At 41.0% G+C, this 21,918-nt stretch overlaps 1 protein-coding gene across 1 annotated transcript in view; it reads left to right on the forward strand.

Moving 5' to 3' along the window:
• Positions 1 to 21,918, forward strand: part of mcf2l2 (MCF.2 cell line derived transforming sequence-like 2) — a 103,165-nt gene that overhangs the window by 19,968 nt on the left and 61,279 nt on the right. Inside the window, exons 5-10 of the mRNA XM_039002568.1 lie at positions 5,143 to 5,259; positions 5,496 to 5,645; positions 6,014 to 6,138; positions 6,248 to 6,362; positions 13,463 to 13,582; positions 13,800 to 13,991. Coding sequence (XP_038858496.1) covers positions 5,143 to 5,259; positions 5,496 to 5,645; positions 6,014 to 6,138; positions 6,248 to 6,362; positions 13,463 to 13,582; positions 13,800 to 13,991 — 819 coding nt within the window. The remainder of the gene's footprint in view (positions 1 to 5,142; positions 5,260 to 5,495; positions 5,646 to 6,013; positions 6,139 to 6,247; positions 6,363 to 13,462; positions 13,583 to 13,799; positions 13,992 to 21,918) is intronic.

Below are 21,918 nucleotides of genomic sequence, written 5' to 3' on the forward strand. Positions count from 1 at the left end.
GGTGTTTATACTTGCGTACTATTGTTTGTACAGATGAACGTGGTACCTTCAGGCATTTGAAAATTGCTCCCAAGGATGGACCAGACTTGTGGAGGTCTACAATTTTTTTTCTGAGGTCTTGGCTGATTTCTTTTGATTTTCCCATGATGTCAAGCAAAGAGGCACTGAGTTTGAAGGTAGGCCTTGAAATACATCCACAGGTACACCTCCAATTGACTCAAATTATGTCAATTAGCCTATCAGAAGCTTCTAAAGCCATGACATCATTTTCTGGAATTTTCCAAGCTGTTTAAAGGCACAGTCAACTTAGTGTATGTACATTTCTGACCCACTGGAATTGTGATACAGTGAATTATAAGTGAAATAATCTGTCTGTAAACAATTGTTGGAAAAATGACTTGTGTCATGCACAAAGTAGATGTCCTAACCGACTTGCCAAAACTATAGTTTGTTAACAAGAAATTTGTGGAGTGGTTGAAAAACGAGTTTTAATGACTCCAATCTAAGTGTATGGTAACTTCCGACTTCAACTGTATATAGTGTCAAAGGACACACACAGGTGTCTATAATCGTGGCCTGATATCATTGGTTAATTCTCAGATATAAAAATAACATACCAAAAACATAAATGGATAGTATACGATCATAGATACAATTTGGCTACATAGGCCTACAAACATTTACAATAGCAAAATCACAAAAATCACAAGAATGGCTTCAGATCAAATCAAATCAATTTTATTTATATAGCCCTTCTTACATCAGCTGATATCTCAAAGTGCTGTACAGAAACCCAGTCTAAAACCCCAAACAGCAAGCAATGCAGGTGTAGAAGCACGGTGGCTAGGAAAAACTCCCTAGAAAGGCCAAAACCTAGGAAGAAACCTAGAGAGGAACCAGGCTATGAGGGGTGGCCAGTCCTCTTCTGGTTGTGCCGGGTGGAGATTATAACAGAACATGGCCAAGATGTTCAAATGTTCATAAATTACCAGCATGGTCAAATAATAATAATCACAGTAGGTGTCAAGGGTGCAGCAAGTTAGCACCTCAGGAGTAAATGTCAGTTGGCTTTTCATAGCCGATCATTAAGAGTATCTCTACCGCTCCTGCGGTCTCTAGAGAGTTGAAAACAGCAGGTCTGGGACAGGTAGCACGTCCGGTGAACAGGTCAGGGTTCCATACCCGCAGGCAGAACAGTTGAAACTGGAGCAGCAGCACGGCCAGGTGGACTGGGGACAAAAATCCTGAGGCATGGTCCTAGGGCTCAGGTCCTCTGAGAGAGAGAGAGAGAGAAAGAAAGAGAGAAAGAGAGAGTTAGAGAGCATACTTAAATTCACACAGGACACCGGATAAGACAGGAGAAGTACTCCAGATATAACAAACTAACCCTAGCCCCCCCGACACATAAACTACTGCAGCATAAATACTGGAGGCTGAGACAGGAGGGGTCAGGAGACACTGTGGCCGCATCCGATGATACCCACGGACAGGGCCAAACAGGAAGGATATAACCCCACCCACTTTGCCAAAGCACAGCCCCCACACCACTAGAGGGAAAGCTTCAACCACCAACTTACCATCCCGAGACAAGGCCGAGTATAGCCCACAAAGATCTCCACCACGGCACAACCCAAGGGGGGGCGCCAACCCAGACAGGAAGATCACGTCAGTGACTCAACCCACTCAAGTGACGCACCCCTCCTAGGGACGGCATGAAAGAGCACCAGTAAGCCAGTGACTCAGCCCCTGTAATAGCGGTTATGGAACCCCTACCTGTCCCAGACCTGCTGTTTTCAACTCTTAATTATCGGCTATGAAAAGCCAACTGACATTTATTCCTGATTATTATTTGACCATGCTTGTCATTTATGAACATTTTGAACATCTTGGCCATGTTCTGTTATAATCTCCACCCGGCACAGCCAGAAGAGGACTGGCCACCCCTCATAGCCTGGTTCCTCTCTAGGTTTCTTCCTAGGTTTTGGCCTTTCTAGGGAGTTTTTCCTAGCCACCGTGCTTCTACACCTGCATTGCTTGCTGTTTGGGGTTTTAGGCTGGGTTTCTGTACAGCACTTCGAGATATTAGCTGATGTACGAAGGGCTATATAAAATAAACTTGAACTTGATTGGTTAGAGGCAGAGAATCCCAGTAGAGAGAGGGGAACCGGCCAGGCAGAGACAGCAAGGGTAGTTCGTTGCTCCAGAGCCTTTCCGTTCACCTTCACACTCCTGGGCCAGACTACACTCAATCATATGACCCACTGAAGAGATGAGTCTTCAGTAAAGACTTAAAGGTTGAGACCGAGTCTGCGTCTCTCACATGGGTAGGCAGACCATTCCATAAAAATGGAGCTCTATAGGAGAAAGCCCTGCCTCCAGCTGTTTGCTTAGAAATTCTAGGAACAATTAGGAGGCCTGCGTCTTGTGACCGTAGCGTACGTGTAGGTATGTACGGCAGGACCAAATCGGAAAGATAGGTAGGAGCAAGCCCATGTAATGCTTTGTAGGTTACCAGTAAAACCTTGAAATCAGCCGTTGCCTTAACAGGAAGCCAGTGTAGGGAGGCTAGCACTGGAGTAATATGATCAAAGTCTACGTTGAGACCGAAGGGAGCAAGAGTCTTTAAATTCACGATATATACATCTGTGCAAAATCTCGAACAGCACTGATCACTTGCACTGTGTACTTTTAATGTAATCTGAATCCAAGTAATTTGGTTGTGCTATTAGATGAAGCACAGTGATAACACATTATAAACACAAAATATCTGACATTGTATTCCCATTCGAACTTTATTGTGCTTTTAAATGGTTGAACGCATTGTGATAACATATTGGAAATTCAAAAAACTTCTGTCTGTCTTTTTAAGTGGGTGAATAAAGGTTGAAATCTCATTGATCAACATCTCAACCAAAATGTACTCACATTTCTATGTTGAAATGGCGTTGTGGTTGCATCCACGTTCATTTAGAAGTGTTCCGAAACATATTATTTTCTTATTTACAATAAAAGTGACTCCAAAATGACACAATACATTATTTACCATTAATTTCTATTTAACACAACATAATCTGAAACACAACCAAAACAAACTACAAATGCATGTTGTAGAGTCACAATCTTGATGTAGTCATTGCATGCTCGGAATATAGGACCAAATACAAAACTTTTGACTACTTTAATACGCATATATGTGAATTTCTCCAAAAACGTATGACACCTTCAAATGGGGGTACTAGATACTGTCAAAGCTAAAATACCACCTCTGCAAGATTAACAACTCAACTCGAACCTGCCTACCCAATAGCAGTCAGTTATTCCTTGTCATTAATCTCTCAGATCTGTTAGATGCTGCTCTGCCTTACCACTGAACCTGTTTATGGCTAGAGACTGTTCCTCAAACTCAACAGTAAGGGCCTTACAGTAAAGTGGGCTATCCTCAGAGCCTAGTGGTTATGCTGCCTCACTCTCGTTCCACCTGGTGCCTTCTCAGGATCACCCAGGCCAGAGCTTCCACCGTAGCCCACTATGAGGGGCCCCTATTTCCTGGGTTGGCTTAGCCCAGAATCACCCCTCTTACGACTCCGACCATTGTACTCAGTACCTATAGTTCCGTCTCAGGTTATTTTATTCCAGCAACTAAGTTTCCCAATAGACTAATTAACCAGATGCTAAAAATCCTAAATTAATCAAGTCAATTTCAGAAACCTAGAGTAAAACGACAGGCACTTGTATGACTCTTTGATGACACAGGAGTTTCAGAACAATAAAGCAAGTTTATTCAAAATTCCAGAAACAGGCATTGTAAGTCCCAGCTCAATCAATCAATATCACAAATCAATAATCACACAAGCAATTATGAGAAACAAAAATTAACTATGGATTAGATACCTCCAGCGCCCTTATCTAAACCCCTATTAGGTTGCCAATGCAATATCTTTTGTATATCACACTTTTATGAGAAGCATATCATTCAATAACAAGAAAAATGATGTCTTACCTTCTACAACTATAAACAGTATTTTGTTGCCCCCCTCAGGATGATCAGTCCCTCAATTGGTGTTTCAAAACTCTAACAGCTACTTAAGACGTCTATCAATAAGGTAACCTTAAGGATTCCTTGTAGAACGTTACTTTTATTTTACTATTCTAGGTCAAGCTAGCACCCTTAATATACCTATAGCTAAACATCATCATCACTACTAGTTTTAAACAGTAACACTTCTTATTCCCTTCAAATCGTTGGGCCAGTAACCGAAACGTAAAAATCTGTCATTCTACCCCTGAGCAAGGCAGTTAACCCACTGTTCCCTGTGCTCCGAAGACGTGGATGTCGATTAAGGCAGCCCCCCACACCTCGCTGATTCAGTGGGGTTGGGTTAAATGTGGAAGACACATTTCAGTTGAAGGCATTCAGTTGTACAACTAACTAGGTATCTCCCTTTCCTTTTTAAAAAAATCAACCTTTAATATTCAAATTTCACTCAATTCTAATCTCACCCTAACCTAACTTATTACTCCAGTTACATCTTAAACATACAACATCCCATCATCCTATTATTTCAACATTATAACATTTCGCTATCTATCTCTAAATGTACTGTACCTTCAAACAAACATCTCATCCTTAACCATTTTACTATATTACTTCAGTCACCCTTTAACATTCCCCAACCATATTTAACATTTAATTATTATTTAAATACATTTCAGTCCCAATTCATTTCTTCTTCTTTTTCTTCTTTTCTAGGGTCAATGTACATTTTTCTCTCAATGTTCATTCTCCTTTGTGCGAGTGTAAGTGAAACTTCATAAGTGTGTGAGTGTGTGAGTGGGGCCTTCCTGTCAGCATCACCAGTCCTTGCTTTCTGCCACGAAAATGTCACAGAAAACTAGGCCTTAGCCTGTTATTCTGACAATACATAAAGTGCTTTAATTTCTAAAAAGTTAAATATTTATGTATGAAAATACCCTCAAATATAAGGTGACATTCTGAACTGTCGCCTCATATGCAACATTTGATCTCAAATCCCAAATGCTGGAGTATAGAGCCAAATTAAACATTTTTAGTTCACTGTCCAAATACATAGGTGACTTTATAACATACAGTATTGTATGTGAATATCTTTTCTGTCTTTACAGATTGTGATGCTGAACTCCCTGTCTGACTTACATGGCTACGTAGATAAGGGCCAGCTAACATGTGAGCTTGGTGGGAACCTGGAGTACTGTCACAGTCAGTGGATCCACCACCGGACAGTGAGTCACCATGACATTTGACCTTTGGTCTAAACAGTCTTTACTCACTGGGAATTTCTTGTAACTGCAGGATCTTACAGAGAAGTGAATACTGAAATATTGCCAGTTTCCACATAATAATCATTTTCTACCATATTTATTTTCTACTGGGATGTCGGTTTACTATAGATGTAATCCTAAAAATGTATGGGTCATGGCACAGTATAATCTGAGGTATGTTTGTGTTTTGCTGTCAGGCCATTGAGAACTTTGCTGTGACAGTGAAGACCACAGCCCAAATGCTGCAGAAGTTTGGCACAGATCTGGCCGAGACAGAGCTGCCTAATGACGTGCAGTACACCAAAGACCTGCTAACTACTCACACTGAGAAGCATGACAAACTAAAGGTGAGACACTGCTTCAGCATCAACATGGGGCTTCTGAACCTGGCTACCTATTAGGGTTCACCTATACCCATAGTTAGCATCTGAATATTCCCTATGTTGATGAGTGGTAGTATAGTATTAGTAGATTCACATACAGTAGTGAGATCAGTGGACTGGTTTCTATCATGGCCTGTTGCTTAGTAGTTTAACCACACTCATTAGCATCAATGGCCCAGATAACAAGCATAGCAAAGTATAGCATAGCAAGTATTCTATTCCAAAACCAGACTGTTGATCAGGAGCAGCCCCTGTCTCATGATCCCCCCCATAGGCAGGTGGGTCTCCTCCTGGCATAGCCTGGTATTTAATTAGTTGTTTAAATTTGACAGGATGAACTGAAATTAGCGGTGCAACAGGGGACTACTCTGCTGGGCTGTATCAAAGAGCAGGCCGCGAAGTCTGAGAACCACAAACTAAACCCAGACGAGATGGAGAACCAGACTACAGTGGAAAGGTTGGTTACTGGGACCTAGTTCAGATACTATATGTTTCTAATAAAACATGTTTTTATGTACAGTTCAGTACAAACATATACGTACAGTTCATGAGTGCATGGGTTTCAGGTTGTTGGCCCAGCTGGATGAGACAGAAAATGCTTTTCAACAGTTCTGGTCCAAACATCACCTCAAACTGGAGCAGTGCCTGCAGTTACGCCATTTTGAACATGACTTCCGAGAGGTATGTACATTTTTATGACAGAGTCCCTGTCTGCTGACTACTGTGGTCAGCAGGTTTTGCTTAAAAAAGAGAGTTGGACAGAACACATCCTGGCTGTTTGAGTTCCTCCAGAGAGAGCATGGCAGTCAAGGTCACTGAAATACATGGATATTATACTACATACACAATAAAACATTTAATTAAATGTAACTAAATGTAATTGAAAATGTAATCTACGTAATCCCCAAAAGTACTTATTTATCATGAGAGGGCCATAAACAACTAGTAATGCTGCATACTCAATTTTTATTTATTTATAAATTGCTGAGGTGTAGTCACTTTTGAGGACACAAGACACAGTACACAGTATAAATACACAAAACTGTATAAATAAGGCTTGAAATTACTTTTATTCTTTCTAAATATAGCATAATCAGATTATAAAACAACTAACTATAAGATTTCACCTTCCTTATAACTGTAAAATACATTTGTATGTTTAGTGTTAGACAAAATGTGCGTATTTTCTAAAGATCTCTCTTGATCAAATGTCCCCATCGCTGTGAATGTCTCACAGAGCTCTAGTTTTGCTTTCTGAACTCGTTAGGAACCCGCCTTTCACATCATATTAATCTCGTCTGTTTATGACAAACAGAAAGGGTTTTTTGTTTAAAATCTATGAATTATTTTAGATGAATGGCTATAAATCAATCTCTGAATGTGCTACCGTGATGAAACCACTCTCTCCTGCTGCGCTACGATGTAATGATTGCGATGTAGGGTTCAGCCAGGAGTTGATGTACAGTCGGAACTGCGAATGAAATGGTAGGAGGAACATCCCAGCTTCAAGTGGTTTCACATTCCACATCCTACGTCACACAGCAAAGCCCAGGCACTGTTTCTCTCTTCTCTCACAAAGTGAGGGTAGTGATAATAAAGTCAGAGTGTCCTCCTTGTATCCAGAATATGCTGTGGAGAGGATGATTCTGCAAGGCCACTTCTGGATGCGCTCCAGTTGGTCGGAGAGGGCTTGAGTTAAGGAGCTATTTCAAGCTGGTGCTGCGTGTTCTAGGCAGGGATGGATGTAGCCTGTGTATGGCTACCAGGTCAGCCTGTGGGACATTGAAACTTTTTAGTCTGCGTAAAACAACTTCTTGTTTCCTTTTCTAACAATGGACGTTACTTGTTCGTCCCACTGTAGATTATTTTGCACAAGGACAAGCACAAACATTTTGACTGATTCACAGACTTGCAGGTCTTTCCTGCTGATTGTAAGGGGACTTGGATGGGGCAGGTTTCTCACAAATGATATCAACAGGACCTTGCATTTCAAGGGGTTCAGGGCCATATGAGTTTCCTGGACCCTCCCCACTAAGCATTTACTGACAGTGTCATGACGTTGCCCTCTTTGGGTACATCAAGCCCCATCCCCCTCTCTCTGTCTCCTACACTCAGGCTGCTGCGACCCCAGGTCGTAAATTCCTGGAGGAGATTATCTCCTCATGGCCACAGTATCGAGAGAGAGAGGGAGTTTTCATAGAGAGAACAAAGGAATTTCTTCCACCTCACAGAACTGGAGGTCCGAACAGTATTTAAGTTCTGGAGAACGTATAAAAGATCGGTGAAGAATTCAGCTACGAACTGGTCCGTTTGGTACAATTTTGTGAAACTCATGGGAGACAATACGGCCACATTACCATAACGCTGTTTATATAATAGCCTCAGATATGAGGCTTACATCTAATTGTTGTACAGGATGAATGAGGAATAAAACCCCCACCTTGAGAATTTCTCAACAGACCATGTTTCTCTCAATTACAAGAGGACAAAGGTTGCAGACCAGCTTACCTCGATAACGAGAGGGCCAAGGTTTGAGACGATTGCTGAATCTTTTAACCATCCCACGTGGTTAAACTCTTAGACTATCGATACCGACAGAATAAGAACAAGTCTTTGATATTAATTACTAGTCTGCAGCTAGGAATTCGGTATCATTGAACGCGAAGACCGACAACCGCCGAAACATCTATTCTATAACGACATGAATGAATGTCACTCTGAACTATTCATTGTAACCACGACAGAGAGAGAGAGAGGGAGGACAGACTCTCCAACAGAAACAAACTTTTCAACAGAGATCCCGACGACACACTGAGTGTAAATATATATATTGATTGCAATTGTTCCCGAATGAGTGAGCGTTCATGTGCAAAGGATTAGCATTTCAGTTGTTATAATTATCAACTGTGTGTTGTCTTATCTCGACCCCCACTTCCCTTTTGTACACCAAGTCTCCATGCCGGTTTATCCCACTAGGGAAACTCCGTTATCATTTCCTTGTAACTATCTACTGTTTGTTTATGCATTTCTGTGAATTACTTAGTTAGTAAATAAATGATTTAAGACAATTGATGTATGGATGACTCATAGTGAAGACTGGGTTTGTGCAGATAACCAACAATTTACGACGTTTGGAATGAGACTAACATGAGGTAAATAATTCATTAATTCGAAGACTAAGTGATCAGATATTCAAATATCTGAAAGTTATGTTAGGAAAATTATAACTTTATAATCTGAATATTTTCCTTGGTGCCCCGACTTCCTAGTTAATTACAGTTACATGATTAATCAGTTTAATCGCGTAATAATAATTACAGAGAGTTATTTGATAAATAAGTCTTCAGTTTAATGATGCCAAAGACACGACAACAGCAACGTCTTTTGGACCAGTCTATATTTGGCCCAAACATAGACGTCTATAATTGGTTCAGATTTGGTCCGGTCCGGAACGGCCTTGATTTGGCCAAAACATAGACGTCTATAATTGGTTCAGATTTGGCCGATCTGGACCGGACCAAATCTGAACCAAACATAGACACCTACAGTATGTTTCACAAGTTTGGACATCATAGTACAGCACAGTACAGAACAGTAGAGCACAGCAGAGTACATTACATTACAGTACACAGTACAGTATAGAAAAGTAAAGTATATTACAGTACAGAACAGTAGAGTACAGTACAATACAATAGAGTACAGTAAAGAAAAGTATAGTGTACTGCATTGTACTCTACTTTACTCTAATGTACTCTACTGAATTAAACTGTACTGTACTGTACTCTACTGAATTAAACTATAGTATACTGTCTTGTACTGTACCATACCATACTGTTGTCGTGTCTTTGGCATCATTAACATGAAGACTTGTTTTATCAAATCAATTCTCTCTAATTATTATTACGTGATTAAACGAATCATGTAAATGTAATTAACTAGGAAGTCGGGGCACCAAGGAAAATCTTCAGATTACGAAGTTATAATTTTCCTAATATAACTTTTCAGATATTTTAATATCTGATAAATTAGTCTTCTAATTAATTAATTATTCTTTACCTCACGTTAGTCTTATTCCAAACCTCGTAAGTTGTTGCTTATCTGCACAAACCCAGCCTTCACTATGAATCATCCATACATCAATTGTCTTAATCATTTATTTACTAACGAAATAATCACAGAAATGCATAAACAAACAAACAAACAGTAGATTTGGTTACAAGGAAATGATAGGTGATGTTCCCTAGTGGGCTAAGCCGATATGGCGACTTGGTAGACAAAGGGAAGTGGGTGTGGACTGAGAAGGGCGCGAAAGACAAAAGTCACTACACAGTTGATAATTATATTGATTGAAATGCTAATCCTGTGCACATGAACGCTCACTCATTCGGGAATAATTGCAATCAATATATATTTACGCTCAGTGTGTCGTCGTGATCTCTGTTGGAATCGTCCGTCTTTCTGTTGGAAAGTTCATCTGATCGTCTCTGCTCCCATGAAGTCTCTCGTGGTTAGAATGGATACTTCAGAGTCCCATTCAGAAATGTTCTTATGGGATAGATGTTTAGGCGGTTGTCTGTCTTCGCATTCAATGGTACATAATTCCTAGCTGCAGACTAGTAATTAGTATCGAAGAGTTGCTCTTATTCTGTCGGAATCGATAGTTTCAGAGTTTCAATAACCATTACAACCTTAGCTTATACTGAGATTCTTGTGGTCTCCACTCAACCTTAGCTCCCTCAGCTGACCGAGGTAGGCATGGTCTAAAGGAAATTCCTTCAGGTGGGGGTTATATTCGTAACAGTAGAAAAGGGCTGTCCCATGTGGCCAGATCAATGTTTGTGCTCATGAGGCGGGCCAATGACTTAGTTAGACTTTAAAGGGAATACAATTCTCTTACATTAACGGTTTAAAATCACATTACACAATTTCACAAATAGTTTCATCTTTACTCATTCATTTTATACAATAATTAGATGCAAGCCTCATACCGGAGGCTCCTGTATAAACATAGTTATGGTAATGTGGCTGTATTGTCTTTCCTGAGGTCCCAATCATAAAACAAAACGGACTGGTTGTCGCTGGTTTCTCCAGCGACCGTTTACACATTCTTCAAAACATGGATATTGTTCAGTTCTCAAGTTCTGTGATGTAGGAGAAGTTCCTTTGTTCTACTGTGAAACCCTCTCTCTATACTGCCTGACCATGAGGAGAGAGTCTCCTCTAGGAATTTACGACCTGAGATAACAGAACCTGGGTGTCTCGCTATACCCAAAGAGGGCCATGTCATGACACTGTACTGTACTCTACTGTGCTTTACTCCAGTGGTTCCCAACTAGTGACAATACCCCATAATGACAAAGTGAAAACATGTTTTTAGGCATTTTTGCAAATGTATTGAAAAGGAAATAGAGAAATATCTAATTTACATAAGTATTCACACCCCTGAGACAATACTTTGTGGAAGCATCTTTTGGCTGCTATTACAGCTGTGAGTCTTTCTGAGTAAGTCTCTAAGAACTTTCAACACTTGGAATGCACAATATTTGGCTATTTTTTTCTATTTTTTTCTTCAAGCTTTGTCGAGATGGTTGTTGATAATTGCTAGACAAGTCTTGCCATAGATTTTCAAGCCAATTTAAGTCAAAATTGTAACTGGTACATTCAGGAACATTCAATGTCATCTTGGTAAGCTACTGTATATTTGGCCTTGTAGTTTTTGGTTATTGTCCTCCTGAAAGATGAATTTGTCTCCCAGTGTCTGTTGGAAAGCAGACTGAACCAGGTTTTCCTCTGATTTTGCCTGTGCTTCACTCTTTTCCCTTTCTTTTTATCCTGAAAAACTCCCTAGTCCTTGCCCATGACAAGCATACCCATAACATGATGCAGCCACCACCATGCTTAAAAATATGAAGAGTGGTACTCAGTGATGTGTTGTGTTGGATTTTCCATAAACATAATGCTTTGTTCTCAGGACATAAAGTGAATTTATTTGCCACATTCATTGCAGTTTTACTTTAGTGCTTTATTGCAAACAGTTTTGGAATATTTGTGTTCTGTACAAGCTTCCTTCTTTTCACTCTGTCATTTAGGTTAGTATTGTGGAGTAACTACAGGACAATGTTGTTGATCCATTCTCAGTTTTCTCCAACTACAGCCATTAAACTCTGTAACTGTTTTAAAGTCAGCATTGGCCCTTTTGATGAAATCCTTGAGCGGTTTCCTTCCTCTCTGGCAACTGAGTTAGGAAGGACACCTGTATCTTTGGAGTGACCGGGTGTATTGATACATAATCCAAAGTGTATTTAATAACTTCACTATGCTCAAATGGATTATCAAAGCCTGCTTTTTTATTTTTACACATCTACCAATAGGTGCCCTTCTTTGCGAGGCATTGGGAAACCACCCTGGTCTTTGTGGTTGAATCTGCGTTTGAAATTCACTGCTTGACTGAACAACCTTACAGATAATTGTATGTGTGGGGTACAAAGATGAGGTAGTCATAAAAAAATCATGGTAAACACTACTGTTGCACACATAGTGAGTCCCTTCAACTTATTATGTGACTTGTTAAGCACATTTTTACTCCTGAACTTATTTAGACTTGCCATAACAAATAGGTTGAATACTTATTGACTCAAGACATTTCAGCTTTTAATTTGTATTTAATTGGTAAATATTTCTAAAAACATAAGTACACATTGACAATATGGGCTATTGTGTGTAGGTCAGTGACACAACATCTACATGTTTGTTATTTTTTATTCAGGCTGTAACAACAAAATGTTGAAAATGTCAAGGGGTGTGAATACTTTCTGAAGGCACGTTAAATCCCCAAATGGATGTAGCAACTGCAGATTTCGCCTTAAAAATATTATTGTGATATAATGCTTACTTCATTGACAATGTACATGAAATTTAGCCATAGAATCAATGACCGAAAAATACAGATTTTCAACGTATTTGATATGTATATTCAATATATATTTTAGACACCCGGAAAATACGTATTTTCAACATCTGGAAAATACATATTTTCAATGTTACCTTTCATTCAGCACCTAAAATGCACCTGACATCAATGTCTAGAATAGAAGTCTAAAAGACGTCTTTTCAACGTAATTTTGCTTATTGGGATAGTAGCTCTGCTGGTCTCATACCCAGTTGTATCAGACACTCTATTGCTGTGGTGTGGCCAATCTTATCAAAGGCTTTGGAAAGGTTTTGGTGATTAAGGTGGATATTGTGGATGGAATGTCAGACTCTTTGTATAGGCAGTCAAGCATACTAACCAGGGCTTGGGTGGATGATCTATCTAAGGTTTGGTGACATGTCCTCTTTAATCCAGGCAGCGGCAAAACTCTCCGATACTTTAGAGAGCTGTGGAGTTAGTGATATACAGTAGGCCTCAACTGGTCGATGGGGGGTTAGGTATCGGCAACACTGTCCTCCTTCCACTGTGAAGGGAATTTTCCCTCCTTGAATGAGGAATTGAGGATGTTGCTAACAGGGTGGCTTAATTCACAGGCAAACTCACATATATTTTTGGGATGTAAGCCTTCAGGGCTGGGTGCTTTGTGAAAAGCCATTACAATGACAACACTTTGCTTGTCTAAAAATAGTTGCTTCCCCTTTACTTTTCTCACTTTTCTCAGTGTTATACATGCTTGTTTATGGTCACACTTACAGTATAACGCTCCCTCTCAAGCATATAAGTTAGCAAAAACTGTACATGAATATGTGCCTGATCTGCAGTTGTCTCTGTGTCCTCTCCCCCCTCCCAGGTGAAAGTGTCATTGGACAGTCTGATGGACACTCTGACTTTCCTGTCAGATATTGGGGACTGTGTCACCCGAGTGGAGATGTTACTGAACGACCTCAATACCTTAGAGGAGAAGGCTCAGGTCAGCTCAGTCACATAACATACGTCATATGAAATGTAACATCTAAACTTTTCAATTCCAATGATTGAGTACATTGCACAATGTCTCCACTATGGCTTCATTAGCATATGATCATCAGCCTTTGATTGTATTGTATGTGAGCCTAACATGGATGTGCCCCAGTGTGTTGGTCATGTGAGATGAATGGCTCTCTGTCTGTCTGTTGTGTGCGTGTCAGGAGTCGTTAGAGAAGGCCCAGCTCCATGCCCTACACGGGGACCAGCTGATCCAGAGCAACCACTATGCTGTGGACTCCATACGGCCCAAGTGTGTGGAGCTCCGACGCATCTGTGACGACTTCACCAACGAGGCCAAGAAGAAATACGATATCCTCTCCAAATCAAACCAAATACACAAAGGCATAGACAAGGTGAGGTGCATTACAGAGGAAGCTCCTCATCCCTATATTTCTGACAGAAAAGACGCTGTTTGCATGATCAATTGCATCATTTACACTTTCTCTAACAGATTCAAATAACTTTCACAGTTTCAAATCAAATTTTATTTGGCACATGCTTCGTAAACAACAGGTGTAGACTAACAGTGAAATGCTTACTTAAGGGCCCAACAATGTAGAGATATTTTTTTAAATAGAAAAATAGACAAATAACAACACGAGGAATAAATACACCATGAGTAACGTTAACTTGGCTATATACATGAAGTACCAGTACCGAGTCGATGTGCAGTGGTACGAGGTAATTGAGGTATGTGGACACCTGCTTGTCGAACGTCTCATTCCAAAATCATTGGCATTAATATGGAGTTGGTCCCCCCTTTTCTGCCATAACAGCCTCAACTCTTCTGGGAAGGCTTACCACTAGATGTTGGAACATTGCTGTGGGTACTTGCTTCCATTCAGCCACAAGAGCATTAGTGAGGTCGGGCACTGATGTTGGGCGATTAGGCCCATAGTCGGCGTTACAATTCATCCCAAAGGTGTTTGATGGGGTTGAGGTCAGGGCGCTGTGCAGGCCAGTCAAGTTCTTCCACACCGATCTCGACAAATAATTTCTGTATGGACCTTGCTTTGTGCACAGGGGCACTGTCATGCTAAAACAGGAAATTACCTTCCCCAAACACTTGCCACAAAGTTGGAAGCACAAAATCGTCTAGAATGTCATTGTATGCTGTAGTGTTAAGATTTCCCTTCACTGGAGCCGAGCCCGAACCATGAAATACAGCCCCAGACCATTGATCCTCATCCACATAACTGTATAGTTATGCCAATATGCATTTGGGCAGGTAGCGTTCTCCTGGCATCCGCCAAACCCAGATTACTCCGTCTGACTGCCAGATGGTGAAGCGCAATTCATCACTCCAGAGAACATGTTTCCACTGCTCCAGAGTCCAATGGTGGCGAGCTTTACACAACTCCAGCTGACGCTTGGCATTGCGCAGGGTGATCTTAGGCTTGTGTGTGGCTGCTCGGCCATGAAAACCCATTTCATGAAGCTCCCGACGAACAGTTATTGTGCTGACGTTGCGTCCAGAGGCAGTTTGGATCTCGGTAGTTAGTGTTGCAACCGAGGACAGATTATTTTTACACGCTTCAGCACTCAGCAGTCCCGTTCTGTGAGCTTGTGTGGCCTACCTGAGTCATTGTTGCTCCTAGACATTTCCACTTACATGATAATGCCCGAGAAGCTGGTGTTTGGAGGATATATTGCCATGGGTGTTGTGGAAGGATGAAATAGTATGAATAAATTCATCAAAATAAAGATGGAAATATGTCAATCATTATTTTAATATGTTGTTAACCCATTGTACAAAAGTGATATCTGTGCCAATATATCCTCCAAACACCAGCTTCGAGGGCACTATCCCTTTTGTACAATGGGTTAACAACATATTAAAATAATGATTGCCATATTTTCATAAAAATCTTTCTTTTGATTAATTTATTCATACTATTTCATCCTTCCACAAGATATATTCCGAAACAAATCTAGAGTTGCTACCGAAGCCGGCTGGTCGTTCGTTCTATCGGTTTGGTTGCCAGAGACGCGACCCAGTCTTTCAGTATTGTTGTTCTGTACCTATGGTTATTTGTTCTAAATGTTCCATTGCCATATTGGCTGGGAACGTTCTTACCCCTTGCTTGCTAACTAGCCTACGACGGCTTACTTACGGTCACGTCAAACAGTGCAGCCAGAATAACAACGAAGTAGCTGCATTTGCATTTGTTTAAGCTGTTTTCTAGTGACATTTATTTGGATACATCTACAACAATGAGAGAATGTGCACGATTTCACCTGGCATAAAAAATGTGCTCTCTCGTCAGGACACTGTTGTTCGGAGGAGCTAGCCAACAACACAGCTAACACAATCACTTCAAAAGTTTGGACACGTCTACTCATTCAAGGGTTTTTCTTTATTTTTACAATTGTCTACATTGTAGAATAATAGTAAAGAGATCAAAACTATGAAATAACACATATGGAATCATGTAGTAACCAAAAAAAGTGTTAAACAAATCAAAATCTATTTTAGATTTTAGATTCTTCAAAGTAGCCACCCTTTGCCTTGGGACAAGCTTTGCACACTCTTGGAAACAAATCAAATCAAATGTTTTATTGGTCACATACACATGGTAAGCAGATGTTAATGCGAGTGTAGAGAAATGCTTGTGCTTCTAGTTCCGACCGTGCAGTAATATCTAACAAGTAATCTAAAATTTCACAACAACTATCTTAAGCTAAATGGATCAATGAGAATATGTACATATAAATATAAGGATGAGCGATGGCCGTACGGCATAGGCAAGAGTATATACATATGAGATGAGTAATGTAGGGTATGTAAACATTATATAAAGTGGCATTGTTTAAAGTGACTAGTGATACATTTATTACATCCTAATTTTTATTATTAAAGTGGCTATAGATTTGAGTCAGTATGTTGGCAGCAGCCTCTCAATGTTAGTGATGGCTGTTTAACAGTCTGATGGCCTTGAGATAGAAGCTGTTTTTCAGTCTCTCGGTCCCAGCTTTGATGCACCTGTACTGACCTTGCCTTCTGGATGGTAGCGGGGTGAACAGGCAGTGGCTCGGTTGGTTGTTGTCCTTGGTGATCTTTTTGGGACTTCCTGTGACATCGGGTGCTGTAGGTGTCCTGGAGGGAAGGTAGTTTGCCCCCGGTGATGCTTTGTGCAGACCTCACTACCCTCTGGAGAGCCTTACGGTTGGGGGTGGAGCAGTTGCCGTACCAGGCGGTGATACAGCCCGACAGGATGCTCTCGATTGTGCATCTGTAAAAGTTTGTGAGTGTTTTCGGTGACAAGCCAAATTTCTTCAGCCTCCTGAGGTTGAAGAAGCGCTGTTGCGCCTTCTTCACCACGCCGTCTGTGTGGGTGGACCATTTCAGTTTGTCCATGATGTGTACGCCGAGGAACTTAAAACTTTTCACCATCTCCACTACTGTCCAGTCGATGTGGATAGGAGGGTGCTCCCTCTGCTGTTTCCTGAAGTCCACAATCATCTCCTTTGTTTTGTTGACGTTGAGTGTGAGGTTAATTTTCTGACACCACACTCCGAGGGCCCTCACCTCCTCCCTGTAGGCCGTCTCGTCGTCGTTGGTAATCATCTGGGGGCGGACCTTCAGAATGTCCAGGACCCAGTTGCACAGGGCGGGGTCGAGATCCAGGGTCTCGAGCTTAATGACGAGTTTGGAGAGTACTATGGTGTTAAATGCTGAATGATGAACAGCATTCTTACATAGGTATTCCTCTTGTCCAGATGGGTTAGGGCAGTGTGCAGTGTGCTTGCGATTGCGTTGTCTGTGGACCTATTGGGACGGTAAGCAAATTGGAGTGGGTCTAGGGTGACAGGTAAGTTGGAGGTGATATGATCCTTGACTAGTCTCTCAAAGCACTTCATGATGACAGAAGTGAGTGCTACGGGGCGATAGTAGAAATAGCTCAGTTACCTTAGCTTCTTGGGAACAGGAACAATGGTGGCCATCTTGAAGCATGTGGGCACAGCAGACTGGGATAGGGATTGATTGAATATGTCCGTAAACACACCAGCCAGCTGGTCTGCGCATGCTCTAAGGACGCGGCTAGGGATGCCATCTGGGCCGGCAGCCTTGCGAGGGTTAACACGTTTAAATGTTTTACTCACGTTGGCCACCGTGAAGGAGAGCCCATAGGTTTTGGTAGCGGGCCGTGTCAGTGGCACTGTATTGTCCTAATAGCGAGCAAGACGTTGGTGTCCGCGATGGGGCTGGTTTTCTTTTTGAAATCCGTGATTGATTGTAGACCCTTTCACATACGTCTTGTGTCTGAGCCGTTGAATTGCGACTCTACTTTGTCTCTATAATGACGCTTAGCTTGTTTGAGGGAATAGGGAATAGCTACACTGTTTTTTTATTCGGTCATGTTTTTGGTCGCCTTGCCATGATTATTAGCACTGGTTCACACTTTCAGTTTTGCGCGAATGCTGCCATCAATCCACGGTTTCTGGTTGGGGAAGGTTTTAACTTCTTATGGCTGCAGGGGCAGTATTGAGTAGCTTGGATGAAAGGTGCGCAGAGGTGCCCAGAGTAAACGGCCTGCTCCTCAGTCATAGTTGCTAATATATGCATATTATTATTATTGGATAGAAAACACTCTGAAGTTTCTAAAACTGTTAGAATTATGTCTGTGAGTATAACAGAACTCATATGGCAGGCAAAAACCTGAGAAGTTACACTTCCTGTTTGGATTTTTTCTGAGGCTGGTAGATTTTCAACCAAGCTCCCATTGAAATTACAGCGAGATATGGATGAGTTTTCACTTCCTACGGCTTCCACTAGATGTCAACAGTCAATAGAACTTTGTCTGAAGACTCTACTGTGAAGGGGGGCCGAAGGAGACAGGAATGAGTAACCACTGCCATGAGGTGACCATGCTTTGACCACGCGTGTTCATGTGAGAGGCAGCTCCGTTCCATCGCTCATCTGAAGTCAATGTAATTCTCCGGTTGGAACGTTATTCAAGATGTATGTTAACAACATTCTAAAGATTGATTCAATACATCGTTTGACATGTTTCTACTGACTGTTACGTAACTTTTGGACATTTCGTCACGTTTTAGTGAACGCGCTTTGTGGCTTTGGAATTGTTTACCAAACGCTCTAACCAAAGTAGCTAATTGGACATAAATAACGGACATTATCGAACAAATCAAGCATTTATTGTGGACCTGGGATTCCTGGGAGTGCATTCTGATGAAGATCATGAAAGGTAAGGGAATATTTATCATGTAATTTCTGGTTTCTGTTGACTCCAACATGGCGGCTAATTTGACTCTTGTTCTGAGCTCCGTCTCAGATTATTGCATGGTTTGCTTTTTCCGTAAAGTTTTTTTGAAATCTGACACAGCGGTTGCATTAAGGAGAGATATATTTATAATTCCATGTGTATAACTTGTATTATCATCTACATTTATGATGAGTATTTCTGTTGAAACGATGTGGCTATGCACTATCACTGGATGTTTTTGGAACTAATGAATGTAACGCGCCAATGTAAACTCAGATTTTTTTATATAAATATGAACTTATATAAATATGAACTATGTAACGCGCCAATGTAAACTCCGATTTTTTTATATAAATATGAACTTTATCAAACAAAACATGCATGTATTGTGTAACATGAAGTCCTATGAGTGTCATCTGATGAAGATCATCAAAGGTTAGTGATTAATTTTAGCTATATTTCTGCTTTTTGTGACTGCTATCTTTCGCTGGAAAAATGGCTGTGCTTATTGTGGTTTGGTGTGACCTAACATAATCGTTTGTAGTGCTTTCGCTGAAAAGCATATTTGAAATCAGACACTTTGGTGGGATTAACAACAAGATTACCTTTAAAATGGTATAAGAACATGTATGTCTGAGGAATTGAATTATGAGATTTCTGTTGTTTTGAATTTGGCGCCCTGCACTTTCACTGGCTGTTGTCATATCATCCCGTTACCGGGATTGCAGCCATAAGAAGTTAACTGTCACCGTGGGTACAACATCTCCGATGCACTTGCTCATAAACTCGCTCATCGAGTCAGCCTTTACATCAATGTTGTTGTCTGAGGCTATCCGGAACATATCCCAGTCCCGTGACCGAGCAATCTTGAAGCGTGGAATCCGATTGGTCGGACCAGCGTTGAACAGACCTGAGCACAGGTGTTTCCTGTTTTAGTTTTTGGGAGCAACAAAATTGAGTTGTGGTCAGATTTGCCCGAATGGAGGGCAGGGGAGGGTTATGTATGCGTCGTGGAAGTTAGAGTAGCAATAATCCAGAATGCTGCCAGCCCGAGTCGCGCATTTGATATGCTGATAAAATTTAGGGAGCCTTGTTTTCAGATTAGCTTCGCTAAAATCCCCAGCTACAATAAATGCAGCCTCAGGATATATGGTTTCCAGTTTACATAGAGTCCAGTGAAGTTCTTTCAGGGCCGTCGAGGTGTCTGCTTTGGGGGGTGTCATGTCTTTGGCTTTGCCTGATTAAGTGATATGACATGCTATTCTATGAAATAATTTCTCTGTAATTAATATTACCTGATTAAGCTAATCATGTAAATGTAATTAACTAGAAAGTCGGGGCACCACGGAAGAATGTTTATAGAGCTGTTATCTTCCCGAATAAACTCTTAAAGACCTGGTAATCTTTTACATCAATAGCAGTCAATATTTAATTGTCACCTTGTTTCAGTCTCATCTGAAAGTTGTAAATTATTGGTTATCTTCACGAACCCTGGCTAACAAGTTGAATCAGCAGTACAAATCTTTGGTTTAATAATTTATTTACTAAATACCTAAATAATCACACAGAATTACATAAACACAGTATGGATCATACAATGATTACTAATTATGTCCTACAAGAAAATGTCCCTGGGGGACGGAACCTGTATGACGGCTGGTTACAAAGAGGGGGTTGGGCTTGAATGAAAGCGCGGCAGGATTGAAGAACAAAGGGAGAAGTTATACTATCGTAAATACAGAATCTTATACATTCTAAATAACCACCCATTTGGAAAAGGAAAATGCAATAAATATTTACTCTGAGCTGCGCTTCAATAGGTTGGTTGTAGATGGAAGGCCGTGTTGCCCAACAGAGATCTTCCTTGTCCTTTGAATAGTGTCTCTGGTGGTAAACTGGATACGTTGTAGTATCGTCGTTGTGTGGTAGACTGGATACGTCGTCCGTCCTTTCCTAGCCCACGTTTACAGCGGCCGCTGCTAACTCAACGGCTAGGAGGTATCACTTCTGGAATGAATAAGAGCTTAAAGTTGCCATACTTTTAGCTCATGCTATATTCTGGCTGGTATAGTTGAAGTTCAACCTTTCGGCGTGTTCATTGTCATCTTCACGTTGAAATTCGATGCTAATTTCGTTAGGTTATTATCTGAGCCCTTTCAACGTGGGGGATCATCGTCCTCTCGTCCCCGGATCACAAAGTTACATTTTCGTCAAGGGCTTTATATAGGAGGGGAGAGAAGGGCGTGTTTCATAGTTTATAACCAATGTCTCTTCACATGGGCGGGGCCACTGAGTGAGCAGAGCTTTAACCTTATGAAAACCCAATTCTCTCATTTGGAAGCTGAAATTACATTTAATCTTTTCACAAATAGTTTCATATTTAAACATTTAAATTGCACAACAATTCCATGTGAATCTGATAACTATAATGTGTAGACTTTCCAAGATCCAGTTTATGTCATCCTATCATTAGTAAGAATGTCTCAGATGCCAACTGATCTGGCATCATATTCATTAAGTACCAACGCATATTTTCAACTGGTTGGATTACCAAAACATGGTTCCTTTCCCCCTACCTTTTGATGTTCCCAGACTCTATATGTTTAACAAAGGCTTTTCAAGAGTCCTTCTGTAGAGTCAATAGAGAGGAAAGGGAGAAAGGTATTTATGGGGGTTGTCATAAACCTCACCCACAGGCCAACGTCATGACAGGGGGATATACACGGCTGTGATTATAATCGAAGAGAATTCTCTTGGTAGATAATGTGGTCGGCATTTGATTGTAAGGAATTCTAGGTCAGGTGAACAAAAGGACTTGAGTTCCTGTATGTTGCTATGATTACACCACGACTCGTTAATCATAAGGCATACACCCGCGCCCTTCTTCTTACCAGAGAGATGTCTGTTTCTGTCGGTGCGATGCGTGAAGAAACCGGGTGGATGTACCGACTCTAATAACATATCCCAAGTGAGCCATGTTTCCGTGAAACAGAGAATGTTACAATTTCTGATGTCTGTCTGGAAGGCAACCCTTGCTCGAATTCCGTCTACCTTG

This window comes from Salvelinus namaycush, chromosome 10, assembly GCF_016432855.1.
Source record: "Salvelinus namaycush isolate Seneca chromosome 10, SaNama_1.0, whole genome shotgun sequence".
Classification (NCBI taxonomy): domain Eukaryota; kingdom Metazoa; phylum Chordata; class Actinopteri; order Salmoniformes; family Salmonidae; genus Salvelinus; species Salvelinus namaycush.